Here is a 15,043-nt window from a genome sequence, read left to right as displayed (position 1 = left end):
ATTATAAATTACCCTACAGACGCGTCTCCTTAACTCATATTTTCATATTTTGCACTTGCAAAACATAAATGTTAATGACAACGTTATTATGTATGATCCTTAGACTTTTAACATCAGCAACTACACTTTATTTGCTTTAGTCCAAGTCAATTTTTTGGTTTGTCGAGATAGAGTCAGGTCCAAACTGTAGTTTACGCCGCTTGAAAAAGAAAACCAATTAATTTACCGTCGAGATTCTCTACTCGATGGTCTGTGGGATGAGTCAAACATATATTTAAATACAAGTAAAACCAACCTAGCTGACGAAAATGATCGTCAGCGTACACTACCTTGTATATGATAGTATAATTTAGGAGTATATCAGAAGCTGTTATGTCTAATTTTGAATATTTGCATAGTTTGAATTGTAAATTATATTTTGAAGATTTTTTTGTTTCTATATGCAATATTACTATTTATATTTCTTTTTTCGACTTGTAAATATTTAGCTCTCTGTAGAATTAGTTAAAGAATGGAAGGGTCAAAAAGTGGTCATTTCAAAGTGTCTTTGGATCTTACTTAAGTGTGCCCTAATAATCATGCACTCAAAATTGTTAGTACTTGTAAAGAATCTATGCACAAATGTCCCAGTAGTGGTGTACAAATAGACTTATTATAAACCGAAAAAATATTAAATAATAAACTACTGATAAATATGAAACTTATTAACAAACTTTTAATTATCATTTTTCTGACTCCTTCAAAATTAATAATTGAAAGATAGGATTTATAGAAGACTATCAGAATATGCTCAACTGTTAATACTCTTGCCCTGTTAATTATATACCAGGAAGTTGGAAACAAATGTCACAAAAAATTTGGAAGCATAATAGGTTGACTAAAGATTCAATCTCGATACAAGGCATAATTCTCTGTATTGATCATCAGAATACAGTTATTTTCCCTTTGGTATCTGGATTTACATAAGATGTACATTACGTGTTGACGGAGTATTTATCTCCTCAAGGTTACAGACTGAATTATACCTCAAATCAAGAAATGCACCATCATGCTTAGATACCAAATTCAATGTACATTATTAATTTACACAAATAGATTGCTTTGCAAAAACTCCATATTCAGGTCTACCCAAAACTATTCATATTTTGAATCCTTGGTCCTAACTTCTGTAGATAGAGTATGGTCCAGATCTGGAGTCGATGAACTTTTGTGCAATTTAGCCGTTTCACTAAGTACCACCTGAAGCCAAAAATAAGCACATGTGTTTGCAGTTAGTACCAAGAAAAGTTACAGAGAGCCACAGGCACAATGAACTTGGTTAATTGTTTTCTATTTGATGTTGGCAATAAAATTGACACTGCCCAACTTTGCTTCATAGTTGGAAAACACAAACTTTGTAGCCCTAATTCTATTAAAAAATGAGACGCACCAAAAATATTCACTAAATTTGTTGACCATTTTAAAACACACATCTTCATAAAATATTCTTCAAAAACGCACCTATTACTAAATTTGTTGAGCATATCCCAAATTTTCATCATATATATAAATCAAAATTAGAGAGTTTATATGTGACGAGATCCCAGTAACTAGTGGGGGTTCAGGAGTGGACAATCTAATGCATTTGAGGGGCAGCAATAATAAGTTGCACAAGGTGTTGGAAACTTGGATGTGAAAAAAACCCAGCAATACAAGGGATACGTGGGAAAGTTTTATTTCCCATCGCCCCTGAAAAAATAATCTAAAGAAAATGAGGAGAGTGAAAATCATCTCCAAAGACAACTATAATTTTTAACCACATGCAAGAAAACTAGACTAGATGAATTTGAATCAATTTTTGGAGGAAAATTCCCAATTTTATATTTTTTTTAGCATTTACTTGCAAGGTTTTTAAGCAAATATTGCTGTGAGTTTTACAGAAACTTGTCAGCAAGTTATTGTGTGAGTGACTCGCCTAGTGAAGAGGCTCTCAAGTTTCGCAAGGACTGGACTTATTTTCAAACTACGATCCTGACATTCCTTTTATGTCTCTAAATTTCTTAAACAGGAAATAGTTTTAAAAGTATTTACGAGATATTAACAATGCCTTTGGACTCTTCAACGCTACCTTGAATACTCAGAGGACTGCTCCAACTCTATAACACTTAGATTTCTCTATAATTCAGCTTCTCGCCTCTTCAAACTAACCAAATGTCATACTTAAACTCAGACCTGAATTATCAGAGTGCTTATTGATTAAAATTCTTAAGGGTTGATTGTTCGAGATTCAATGATATCATGAACATCAGACACAAACTCCCGTTATCTCATCAAAGCAGACATATCATACTTCTTCAATCTTTGTATGAATACTCATAATACTTTAAGATCTAAAAGATTATAAAGGCATGGTCACACAGTATGATTTATATGATTTAACAGGAAACTTTCAAGGAAAAAGAAAACCGAATATATATTCTTGTAAAGCATACTCACTTCTGATGATTCTCCAGATGTGCCAGAAATATCTGCACTTGATTGTTTTGCTCTAGTGCTAGGAAAGGGGATGGGCGTCAAAGGTGGCGAAGGAGCTTCCTCAAGGAGCTGTATAGTTTCTGAGACTTCCGTACTCTTTGGCAGCTGCAAAAATTGACCCTTTGGACCACTGGATGGTATAGACAGACTACGAGTTGCAAGACCAGGAGGAGGTGGAGGCAATGGAGATGCAGGCTTTGGGATGGTTGATCCAGGCTTTTGTACGATTGAATTCTCCTGACTTTTCTTACCCATCAAAGGTGCTGAATGAGTTATGTTAGATATGTTAGAAGACTTTAAGGGCTTTGCTGAATCAATAGGTGGCTTGGGAAGCTCATATAGTGTGGTTTTGTGGGGTGGAGATAGATTAGGAGGTGAGACATTGGGAGAGAATTTTGATGGACCACCACGACGAGATATTGAGGAATGAAGGATAGGGCCAGATTTGAATGAAGACTCTATATGCTTAGATGTTAATGGGCCACTGCCAGGTATACTTGACCGATTAGGCCACAACTTGCCTGTCAATGGACCTGAAACAGCATGTCGTTTGATTCTCTTAGAATCGGAAGCATCTGGAATGTCAAACCTTACCATAGGTATCCTTTCAACTGAAGCTGGCACGGGCAATGTGTTTGCTCGAATGCCTGTATTTGGTTCTTCCGGAAGTGGTTGACCTCTTGATATGCCATTTTGACTCAACATGTGAGTAGTACGAAGGTTTTCAGCTGATTCAACATGATTGAACTCATTCTTTTCTGATCCTGGATATTGATTATTGGATTGTGATAATGGAGATGTATGCCACAAAGAGCCAACAGTCTCAGTTCCACCTGCTGTCCCTGATCCCATTGCAAATTTACTTCCTCTACCAGTTGTATTCCCACTTCCACCAACAACTGGAACTGGCAGAGCATAAGTGTGCAGATTTCTCTGTGTTAATGTGCTTGTATCTTGTATTTTGTCAACATTGTCAGACTTTCTATGCATGGATGGTGCCAAGGGTGCTGATTTACTGCCAACCATTGGACGCCTGGTAGTACTAAGTCTATACTCAACCTCTTCGAGTCTTGCCTGTGCACACAAACATTTTCATGTTACAGATCACTCGAAAAATTCAATCATCTTAAATTTGCCGCTTATTCTAACAAAAAAAATATAACAAGGATTCAGTAATAACAGTGTAGATAATAAAGAAACAAATTAAGATCCTCATGGAAAATTGGAATTGAACTAAAATTTGTCAAAAATAGCCTGCTACTACCACTCTGATTGGTGGACTTTTGAACTGCTAAATTCTAAGAGAATATCAGGAATTTGCAATTTATGGACAACAACATATTGAAGCATGTATGAATATAAGAGAAAGAAGAACATAAACATATAACATGGACATGTATTCTTTGAAATGAAAGCATCCAAGAATGTAAGCAAAAGCAGAACTATTGAAGTATAACATGCCTGATTATGCACTCTTGATATTGCCAAAGTTGACAGAAATTTTTTCAACTATGAATAATGATATATTATATAATCAAAGTAACAAAGGAACTCATGACAGTCGGTTTTCAAAGTACACTACAGTACAAAGGTTGACGAAGAAAAGTACCCTAAACTGAACACCACTATATGAAAATTATGCATTTGATCCCACAAGAACTTCAGCACTGGAACAACTAATTTTGAAGTTTACTTAAAAAGAACAAGGCATAACATTTATATAGAAAACAGATAACAAAATTTCATTAAAATATAGCATATGCCCTGTTGTGTGTGTTGACTATGGATGTCCGTTTGCTTAGCTCTGTAAGATGACCTGTAGCATTTAACTATGAGTAAATCTAAAATAAAATGTTTCCAGAACTATGCATTCTACTTGGCATTTGCTAATAACAATAGTTATAAGAAAGATCTCTTTATCACTGTTCTATGAAATTCTGCATAAATATCCTTAGTATTTTGTCATTCTCCACTTTCCAAGTTGGATCAGATAGATTGTTAAAGATGTGACTCCATGTCTAAGCTTTTCCTTAAAGATTAGACTCCCAAACATGGATCTAAAGACAATTTTGTCTACATCGTCAATCTATAATGTAGCATCCTCACATAATTTTATAAATTTAAGTCAATAAAACTTGAAGTTCATGAAGCAAACTGGAAAACAGTAAGATCTCTATCTCGCTGTACTAAAAACTCTGCATAAATATCCTTTAGTATTCTATCATTCTTCCCTTCCCAAGATGGATGAGATAGATTGATACAGATGTCACTCCATGTCTAAAATTTTAGTTGAAGACTAGACTCCCAAGCATGGAACTAAAGACAAAATTTTGTCACTGTGTGAATCTATAGTGCAGCATCCATACATAATTCTATAAATTTATGCCAATAAAATTTGCAGTTTGTGAAGCAAACTGGAAAACAGTAAAGTGACCATGTCCATGCTTGAAATTCATGATAATCACAGTTTCCACAGCAAAGACCAAATGAAGAACTGGCCTATAATATACTAGCCAAACAAATTCGAATTATCAATTGAACAGAAAATTAATCTTAAGCTAAATCTTTTGCTGTCTTCATTTATATTTTACAGTATCATCCTTCCAAGTAAGGGAGTGCTAAAATACCTCTGATTGGTCAGGTTCAACTTGCAGAGATGAACGTGGAGAAGATGACTCAAATCTGTCTAACTGCAAAATATGATTGCTATACAAAAGTACATCAGAATCGAATCTAGTATATGATAACCAGCATACAAACAAAAGCATTCTTTGGATAATTATATTTGGCATTAAGACAATTAACAAAAAAGACCTTGATATCAAGCATACAACTGAAGATAGCCATTAATGCAGATCCATTAAGGCAAAGATTTGCCAACATAAAATCCACATATTCCTACTAAATAAGCTAGTGCTTTCTGTTGAAAGCATTTTAAACAGAATAAACTATTACACTATAATTGTCTTTTAAGAATATTCTACAAAGCTATGATGAGCGTGAATCTCACTTTATCTTCAGTAAAAATATGATAACATCTTAAAATCCATACAAAAATAATCTCATGGCTGACTTTCACAGGATAAACATGTTCAGATAGGAATAAAGTAAGGATTTATAGTAGACCCCTTTTTTTTATGTTAAAAAATAGTAAGAGAAATGCAATGTACCTCCATGGAATTATCAGAACTGGTGGTAGATTCATCATATTCTGGATAGAATTCAAAACTCACTTCTCCATCATCTTCCTCTAGCTCATTAAGTTGATATTCAATATGCTGCTCCTCAGCAATCTTCTTTACATGAGGTTCAAGTGCCTCAAGAGTAGCAAGCCCCTTTCTATATAAATGCAACTGTTCCATTGAGAAAAGGAAAGAATTGGTGAGAAAGGTAGCACAGATTGATTTCTTGAAACTTAAAAAGATAGAGTCAGGGAAAAGTGCAAGCATTGCAGTTATAAACCTGAGCGGTATAGTGACGAGCAGCTTGAGTTAAAAGACTGCGAGATTGCCCTTGCTTCAAAGACTTCAACCGGAAAACAAGGAGTGTCACCTCATTCTCATAGTCCTCTTTAGCTGACTGCAAATGTTCAGAGGTAAATATTTCCCCTTTACCAGTCTTAGATTTGCCTTTTGCTCTCTCTGCTTGCACATGCTCGTATACTTGTCTGAAATTGATAATATATTTATAAAAATAGATTTCTCTAACAGTACCACTTAACATAAAAGGTGGGGAAATAAAGAATAAATAAACTATTATCTACCTTTTTGCATCACACTGCTCTTTCAGTTCCTGCAACCAGACACAGAAATGTGAGGAGCGAGGACATAAGTCAACTATACTTATGTAGTATCACAGATTCAGAAGATACTCTGACAAAACAATAATATTAGGTTTATCGCTTTTCTGTTTAGTATATGTTCTGTAAGGAAAGCTTCATCCTTAAAAGCAATTTTCATGGCAAAACAATGATCAAGTATCTAAGATCATTAGTTCAAACTTTCAGGTCCACAGTGCCAATATTGTAGTATTGTTCTCATTTCACTAAATTGGCAAAAAGCTGTCATTAAGTCCAACGCTCGCCCCCTCCCTTCATTTTCTTTTTTGTTTTTGTGTAGAGAGATCAGGCAGCAAGTGGGAAAGATGGAGGTAGGATGAGAGGGGAAACGAACATGAAAATGTTAAAAGAGCATTCCTTGAAACCCTAGATCCATATGTCATTAGGAAAACAGCATGGGAATGGGAAGAACAAAGATCAAGGGATGGTGAAGCATCCTTATGGAACATAGCTTTTGACTGAAGCATCAAGCATGATTACTTGTTAGTTCAGTAACAACCTTTAAGTAAAAGCAACAGATTGGATCCTGTAGACCCTTATTCTTAATTGACTCTTATTCAGCTGAAAAGAATTGCAGAATTTTCATTCCAACATAGTCAGGTATTAAATCGAACATTGATCGTGCTGTTAGGGGCCATCCAGGAGCAGCATGTGCTGGTTGTTTGCTTCATGATAAGAAGGGAATTTTTCTCCAGGAAAATTTTGTAATCTTGGTATTAAAATCAATAACAAAGATAAATGGGAAGCTCCCACAGAAGAGTTAATCTTGATGCCTAATAAGGGTTGCAAGAAATTACTAATTGAAGGTGACTCAAGCACTGGTAAAGGCATTGAGCAAAGGTTAATAGTCCTAATTGGCATATGAGATTGTATGCCAGAGAAGCTTTGGGGTGGATGAAAAAGTATTCTGAAGTGCAGTTTGTGCACTACCATTATGAACAAAACTGAGATATTGATTTGTTGGCTAACAAGGAATTGATAATAATATTACAATTTCAATAGAAAGCTTTGATATATTGGCATGGGAGGGTCTCAATAAAACTACTGAGATAGATAAAGCACTTATAAATAACATTTGCCACATGATTCTTTTTGGCATCTGGAAGCAATAGTTGGCTTGTGCATTTATGCGTGCATGGCATGATTAGGTGCCATAAGTGTACAGTGTGTGTGGTGAGATATTGCAGCATCTGGTATTGAATAGGGCAGCTTCACATGTTGTAAATGAGGTTCTACAGTTCTTTGAACTTTCTGCTGGTATGGTGTTTTGGGCCTTGTGTTTAGCTAGCTTGGGCTTCTTCGTAATAATGTAATCATGTGCTCCTTCCTCTACAGATCTGCTTAGGAAAGCCCAGGTTCAGATTTCAGATTCGAAAAGATCTTTTATTGTCTAAATTGAGCTTTAGTTCCCATCAATGTGAATTTTGGGCCATAAAGGGCGTTGGAGAAGGGTCATTTTGGGTCACAAGCTACCTAGTGAATTTCTAGTCAAAATTTGAGGAGGTAATAAGTTGTGCTAATATAAAGCAGTGTATTGTTAATTTCTTTCTTTTAATGTTGATGGAGATGATTTTTTGTAATGCAGCTTCAAAGGAGCCTCTAGTAGTTTTTTGTGAACCAGTCCTGGCAAAAAACATGACAATGAAAGAGTTTAATATCCGTGACAATGAAAGAGTTTAATATCCTAAGCAGCGATGTAGGGATTCTGATGGAATTTTAGCAGGAATGTAGGGATTCTGGTGGTTTATTCCTGAAAATATGGTTATTTCCCATCATCATGGATTGCTGGAAGAATGGTTATTCCTGTCGTAAAATGTACATTGAACACCTTGCATATCATAAAATAGTAATGCGAATGGAGTAAAATAATATTTAACTGGGTAAATCAGAGTCTTCAACATTCTTGGAGAAACTGTGTGCTGTATGTGACAGTAGGATAAATATTTAACATGCCTGTCACATTGGAATATTGGAGAAAACTTAGCACCAAATATCTAATTCATGGGTCCTGGTTTTGAGAAAATGGTTTATGTAATACCACTTAGTGATGTTGTGCAAACTTGTTTCTATTAAAAACGAGTACAAGAGTAGCTGTTGAGGTTGGCTCGGTAACCTTTTGCTTGTCAACTAAAGTCTGATCGAGCATCTCTTGTAGTTTGCATTTGTGAGTTGGTGAAGCATGGATTGAGAATGTGGTTACATCATTCTCATTTCCTTGTTCACATGGATGAATGCAACTAGGATGTCTGATGCTTCAAAAGCTTTGCATGGATACTTTTCAAGTGTATTAATAATCGTGTTTCTTCAGATTATACAATGAGTGTGTGAGTGTTATTAGAAGCTGGGTTTTCCCTTTGAAAAGGTTTTCCCAAGGTACATCTAGTGTCATCTTGTGGCATGTTTGTCATTTTCTTACACTGTGTATTCCAATTGCTTGTTTCGCATAACTTTCTCTAATATGGGTTATGTGGAAATGATTATTATTGTTGCAAAATTCCTTTTCAATTCTCTTCTTCCATATTTAAATGACACTCTAGAAGGGCAGAACTACTGGAGTTCATTTGTCTAGTATGGACTCGGCCACAAATGACAAGAGAAAGCATGGTGAGCAGGGCTAGCAATCAATGAAAACTATTCCGAGGGTATGTGTCTCCCTTGTTGGGATATTCTCAGTTTTTGACAGCTGAAGGGGTGGTATTGTTATTGTGCCTCTGAGTTCTTTGTGCAGGCTTATATACAGATGGCACCCTATCCCAATAGTGCCAATGTCTCTCAATGCTGACTTTCAGAAATACAATGCATCAGTGTGCGATGGGATTTCCCATTTGTGTGCTTAAAGGTAGCAACTGATGTTTGTTTAATGTTCCTTGGATTCCTCTGTTGTATCTGTTAAGGTATATGTAGCAGCTTCAGCTTCGTTTCTCGTCCATACCTTTGGTTTTAGAATCAGAATATTCTTTGGGTGTTTTTCTTGGTGTTTGTAGACCTTGGGATGGATTGTTTATGGATGTTTTGGATTTTCCCATCTCTTGCAATGAGTCACAAAATTCTGCACTTCACATTTTTTACTTCAGCTCATTAGTTCATACTTCATAGCAATATTTAGATATAAAAGAAATAAAAGCAGAAATCATTCTCATTTCCTTGTTCACATGGATGAATGCAACTAGGTTGTCTGATGCTTCAAAAGCTTTGCATGGAGACTTTTCAAGTGTATTAATAATCGTGTTTCTTCAGATTATAAATGAGTGTGTGAGTGTTATTAGAAGCTGGGTTTTCCCTTTGAAAAGGTTTTCCCAAGGTACATCTAGTGTCATCTTGTAGCATGTTTGTCATTTTCTTACACTGTATTTGATTGCTTGTTTCGAATAAATTTCTCTAATATGGGTTATGTGGAAATGAATATTATTGCTGCAAAATTCTTTTTCAATTCTCTTGTTCCATATTTAAATGACACTCTAGAAGGGCAGAACTACTGGAGTTCATTTGTCTAGTAGGGAATCGGCCACAAATGACAAGAGAAAGCATGGTGAGCAGGGCTAGCAATCAGTGGAAAACTATTCCGAGGGTATGTGTCTCCCTTGTTGGATATTCTCAGTTTTTGACAGCTGAAGGGTTGGTATTGTTATTGTGCCTCTGAGTTCTTTGTGCCGACTTAAATACGGGTGGCACCCTATCCCAATAGTGCCAATGTCTCTCAATGCTGACTTTCAGAGATACAATGCGTCAGTGTCCGATGGGATTTCCAATTTGTGTGCTAAAAGGTGGCAACTGATGCTTGTTTAATGTTCCTTGGATTTCTTTGTTGTATCTGTTAAGGTATATGTAGCAGCTTCAACTTCTTTTCTCATCCATACCTTTGGTTTTAGAATCAGAATATTCTTTGGGTGTTTTTCTTGGTGCTTGTGGATCTCGGGATGGGTTGTTTATGGATGTTTTGGATTTTTTATTATTTCCTTTTTGGTTAAAGTATTCAGCTGGACTCCTTAATAGAAACTCATCTTAATTAATAAATAATATAAATGTAAACCATCTTTCACATTTCCGTGTATACAGCATAAAATTTGGCTGAAAAGAAAGATCAAACCTCCACATTTTGAAGTTCGCTTAGAAGTGTCTCTGAAGGAGCTGTTATGGTCTGGTAAATGTGAGTCCGCTGCAAAATTTTAAAATGTAAAACATAATAAATTAACAAGTCAATCCACATTTCCAAAAATTATCTAAATTACACAGCCAAAGTTTCAAGCAGAAATAAATGGCACTTATTTACTTACATATCGATCAAGAAGCTTATGGAGTTCAAACTGAACTTTGCCCAACATTATCAACACTCTTCCTGCACTTCCCCCCAAATAAAAATAGTTGCATGTAAGTCATACAGGTTGTGGTGATTTATATCCCAGATGCCCCAGGAAAGGCAAAATCTAACTTCCAGTTATGGATAAAATATAAATGTGATCTGAACTATGAAACAAATAGTTCAAAATGAATCAAAGTGAAAAGCATGCAGCAACATTACAATTGGAAGACAAAGCCAGCTAGAAAATTATACATGACTAAGCCCAAATAACCTCACCACTATCTTCGTCATTATTCAATGCTGTCTTCTCCAACAAACAACTTCCCATCTCTTGCAATGCCTCAGAAAATTCTGCATTTCACATTTTTTAGTTTAGCTCATTCGTTCATACTTCATAGCAATATTTAGATATAAAAGAAATAAAAGCAGACATCCTGTGCAATATGAAGCTTGTCTAAAGGGACACAATTGCAAGATGCCTTCTAACTGGATTAACTTCAACAATCATTGCTATTGCGGATTGACCCGCTTGTAAAACAACACAACCTGTTTCCTGTAATTGTTTTCATCGCAGTGGACCCTTTGTTGAGTTTTGACAAAAGTTATTGTTAGAAACCTCTACCATATCTAATGAACTATTCCAGCCAGAGATTTTTTAAGATCAAGTACCGTTTCTGCAATTGAATCTGAATTATATTGACTGGAAAAAGTGCTTGCATGAAGACATACAATATCTGTTACCTCATTTACTGTCTAAGAATCATGCTTGAATAAGTATCCATAATTTGCTGAAATTTTTGTTTCTCTGAACTTGGCTGATATTTTTTGTAACAGTCCAAATGATTAAATGTCCACAAAAAAATTGAAATGAATTCTGATGTGAATTTCATGGCCAATCAATAAACTGGAAATCGACACTAGATTGAAAACATGGCTAGTATGAATCAAGATATATATATATATAAAGTAAGATTTATAATAAAAACAACAAACTATGATTGAAGGTTTTGATGTATATAAGTATAGGGGCACCTACCATTTACATAACAAAAGTAGAATTTTAGGAAATGTAGCTGATAATAATCAAGAATTCAATTTCAGTAGTTACTAGTTCTGAATTTACAAGACCAAACTTTAAGACTTCAGATTCATTATAGTTGGTTAAATAATTGAATTTCCCTGGCTCTTGTATATCATATTTTTGGCTCTCATAAAATCCATTGCAAGTTGGTTAGACACGACTTGTAGATTGATAGAATTTAGCATGTCATAAATGCAAATATTTGTGTGCTTATAGGAAATGTAAACATGACTTGTAACAATTTCCATCATTCTTATTTAAGTTTTAGGATTGGTTTTGGCATGCAGAAGAGATGTTATCCACTGGTTGTCTACCAACTTGTATGCTTACCTAAATAAACCTTGCTATAAGGTAAAATGCAAGAGCAAAGTCATTCAAATTGATTTAGAACATGTGGTTCCAAGTTGAGAGCAAAGTCTAAATGAAAACTTTGCCCTCATCTCAGAACCACAAGTTCTAAATCAATTTGCATGTACTTAAAAACAATAATGAATTGTTTTCCTCGCTGATGGACATTTAATATTCGCTCACGAATTAGTCTATGATTAGTTTGAAAGGCATCTTATTCTACAAAGTGAATCAGAAGTTATATCACTTGAGCATCAGAATTACATGAAGAGCCTCAATTCTATAAATACTTAAAAACCACAACAAAAACCGATCTATGCTATATTTCTTTTCTTACTTTGATTAACTTCCTAATGCTTAGGAAACTGAGTGCTGCTGTGCGTGCTATCTTCATTGTTCACATCATCAATAAAGAGCAAAGTGATGTTGTAGAAAAGACGGCTAATAAAATAATAACACCGAGCTTAATAATAAATTTGAATGCAGACCACCATAGAAGAATCGTGCAATTACGTGCCAATCAAAGACATGGACAAGTTTAAAACAAATGAAACGTGAATGATTACCAAAAACACTATTGGTAGAAAGTGCTGATGCGGTCAGAAGACCTTCGTAGCATTCACGCGTATCTTTTATATCCTGCCACAACCAAAGGAATGAACAAGAGATCAGGCACATGGAAATAAAATTATTTTGTATTTGAGGCATGCGATGTGGCTTTCTAGAAAATTTATTAACCTTATGATCCTCAGGGAAAACGAATAAAGATTATAAACAGTAGCACATTCAAATTTATTTGTAGGTCAAAATTTAAGCATTTCCCTATTAACACAAAACTACTAGACACGTGAATCAATATAGACATTCAATTACACACTGCGCGTCGCGGTTGATTCAATATTTTCATCTCATTTTGATTTTGCTTATGATACTGAGAATAAAGAACAAAATTTGAAAACACGTCATAAGGAAATAAACGCAAAACTAATCGAAGTACGAATAAAAGGCTATAATTCCAAATTCCCTCAAATTCCATCCATCAAATTGGCATGCAATAAAAAAGGATAGAAACTAAAAATAGCCATAGCAAATTAGCTCATTTGAAGCCATTGCATATTCGCTAATTTGAAGGCCACAGTAAAACAAAATTTCACGTAACACAAAATTGATAAAAAGACATGAATATATAACTAGAGGCTATTCTTGACAGTACCTTTAATAATTCGGCGGAGATCTTCAAGAAAAAGAAAAATTAAAGACAGCCACTGTTACACAGCTATAGAGTCCATAAAAACACTTGAAGGAAAAACTTCAAACAAAACTTTATTTCACGAGTTCGATTTCAAAACTGTATACATAGGAGAAAGGTAAAAGAGAGCAGGCACTTTCGAGAGAGCATTTGATTTCATTTGAAGGCCGAACTTCAAAAAACACGTCACGCAGGTCAATAAACTGATAAACAAGCGCTTCTTAGAGAGCATTTAAAATTTTCATTTTAAAACCAAACTTCAAGCAACATTTCAAATTACAGCATTCACTTGAAAAACAAGCAAACATACAAAAATAAACGAAAACAGCGGAATCAATTCATTTGGCTTCCCACAAACGCAAGCAAATTCACACCTGAGAAGCTTGTGTTAGCTCATCAAGCTGAGGCAGCGGCCGCTTCTGCTTGTGCCGTTCCTTTCCATAATTCTCCTTCTCCTTTGCCCCATGTTTCCCCTTAGAAAGCCCTCGCAGCTTCATCAAAGAAGACTTCATCCTCCAAACACAAGTTTTGACCAAAACCAAAAAAAACACTAACTTTCCTTTACTTCAAAACCCTAAGCCAAAATCACAGATCCCTCTCAATGCCGAGATACAGAACAAAAATAAAAATGCAACAAAAGCTCTCGCGCCTCTTCGTCTTCTCCTCCCCTTCTCGGTCAAAAGATGTACAGTATGTCACCAGATTTGGCTCCACAATTTAATACGCCCTAATAATGCTTCCAAATTTCGCTGAAATCTTTAATGCTTCTATTTATGCTTTCTTTCTACACTCTACTTTCTCGGTCCTCCGGATCGTCAAACAGACGCCTCCGTGTAAAAAAAAAGTTGAAAGAAAAAAACTTCACCGTGTGGAAAGAAGTGCAGAGTAACAACTCATCAATCATTCTTCTCTCCATTCACGTGCTGATTACGGATCTGACCACGAAATCCGTCCATTAACGGCAGAATTCGTCGGATTTGAGCCTAATTAAACAGCCTAGGATTCGTGTTATGTGAAGAAAAGAAAGTTGTCTGTGAAGGCCATTTTATTCGTACGCAAAAAGGTTGGACACGGCAGGCGAGTCCAGTCAAAGCTGTGGAATTTTGTTCATTGTCACTCTTTTTAAAACATTATATACTTCAAGGTTTGGGTCAGTGCATTATTTTATTTATTTATTTTATTTGATTTCTTTCTGCATTCATACTTTGAAACCGTTGGAACTCTGGTATGCTGGGGGCCACCGGCTGGAGTGGGGGTAGAAAGTCAAGAGAGCGACTGAAGATGCCTTCTCGGTGACCGGGATGAACGGTCATTACTTGGTGACAAGGATTCTTGTTCCCAAGGTCTACGAATCTGTGTATGGAAAATATATATATATATATGGGGGAGAGGGAGAAGAATCACATGGTCACGGGAATGGGTGTTTTTTTGGCATTGGGATTTGGATTTCCGAAGGTAATCATTGCGTTGGGGGATCCTCTTTGCTTTTCTTAACCTAAGTAGGTTGGGTTGCCAATAGCTATGGGGTAACATATATGCATCTCTATATTTATTTTATTAGAATGTGTATTTTTGTGATAGGGTAGATGGTGTGGGTTGCATTTGGGAGCCATCTTCAAATCACAATGAATGAAGTTTTTTTTTTCTTTTTTAATGTTTACGAGATCAAATTGTAATGTCTCGTTCACAAATTCTTGGAATCAAGGATAAACA

The 15,043-nt window shown here is 35.5% G+C and overlaps 1 protein-coding gene across 1 annotated transcript; it reads right to left on the bottom strand.

The window, feature by feature from the left end:
• Positions 1-891: 891 nt before the first annotated feature.
• LOC149540520 (hydroxyproline-rich glycoprotein family protein) lies at positions 892-14,482 on the bottom strand. The gene is made up of 11 exons (XM_089801605.1): positions 13,705-14,482; positions 12,648-12,720; positions 10,929-11,003; positions 10,627-10,688; positions 10,440-10,508; positions 6,278-6,306; positions 5,977-6,181; positions 5,685-5,867; positions 5,142-5,204; positions 2,476-3,588; positions 892-1,239 (listed from the first exon to the last, which is right to left on the bottom strand). The coding sequence occupies exons 1-11, from the start codon at positions 13,840-13,842 to the stop codon at positions 1,135-1,137; spliced, it is 2,115 nt and encodes a 704-aa protein (XP_089657731.1). The 5' UTR covers positions 13,843-14,482; the 3' UTR covers positions 892-1,134.
• Between the last annotated feature and the right edge of the window lie 561 nt (positions 14,483-15,043).

This window comes from Cupressus sempervirens, chromosome 9 (genome assembly GCF_028749045.1).
Source record: "Cupressus sempervirens isolate cs-2001-9-10 chromosome 9, ASM2874904v1, whole genome shotgun sequence".
In the NCBI taxonomy this organism is placed as follows: domain Eukaryota; kingdom Viridiplantae; phylum Streptophyta; class Pinopsida; order Cupressales; family Cupressaceae; genus Cupressus; species Cupressus sempervirens.
Note: the sequence above shows the minus strand (reverse complement) of the source record. Positions and strands in the feature narration are given on the sequence as shown.

Bases quoted from the DNA above. Each gene is read 5' to 3' on its own strand.
- LOC149540520 (XM_089801605.1), bottom strand. From the start codon at position 13,842: ATGAAGTCTTCTTTGATGAAGCTGCGAGGGCTTTCTAAGGGGAAACAT. The intron at 6,182-6,277 runs GTAGATAATAGT...TATCAATTTCAG, and splicing joins GAGCAGTGTGATGCAAAAAG to ACAAGTATACGAGCATGTGC. The intron at 1,240-2,475 runs GTGAGTATGCTT...TTTTGGCTTCAG, and splicing joins CATCTGGAGAATCATCAGAA to GTGGTACTTAGTGAAACGGC.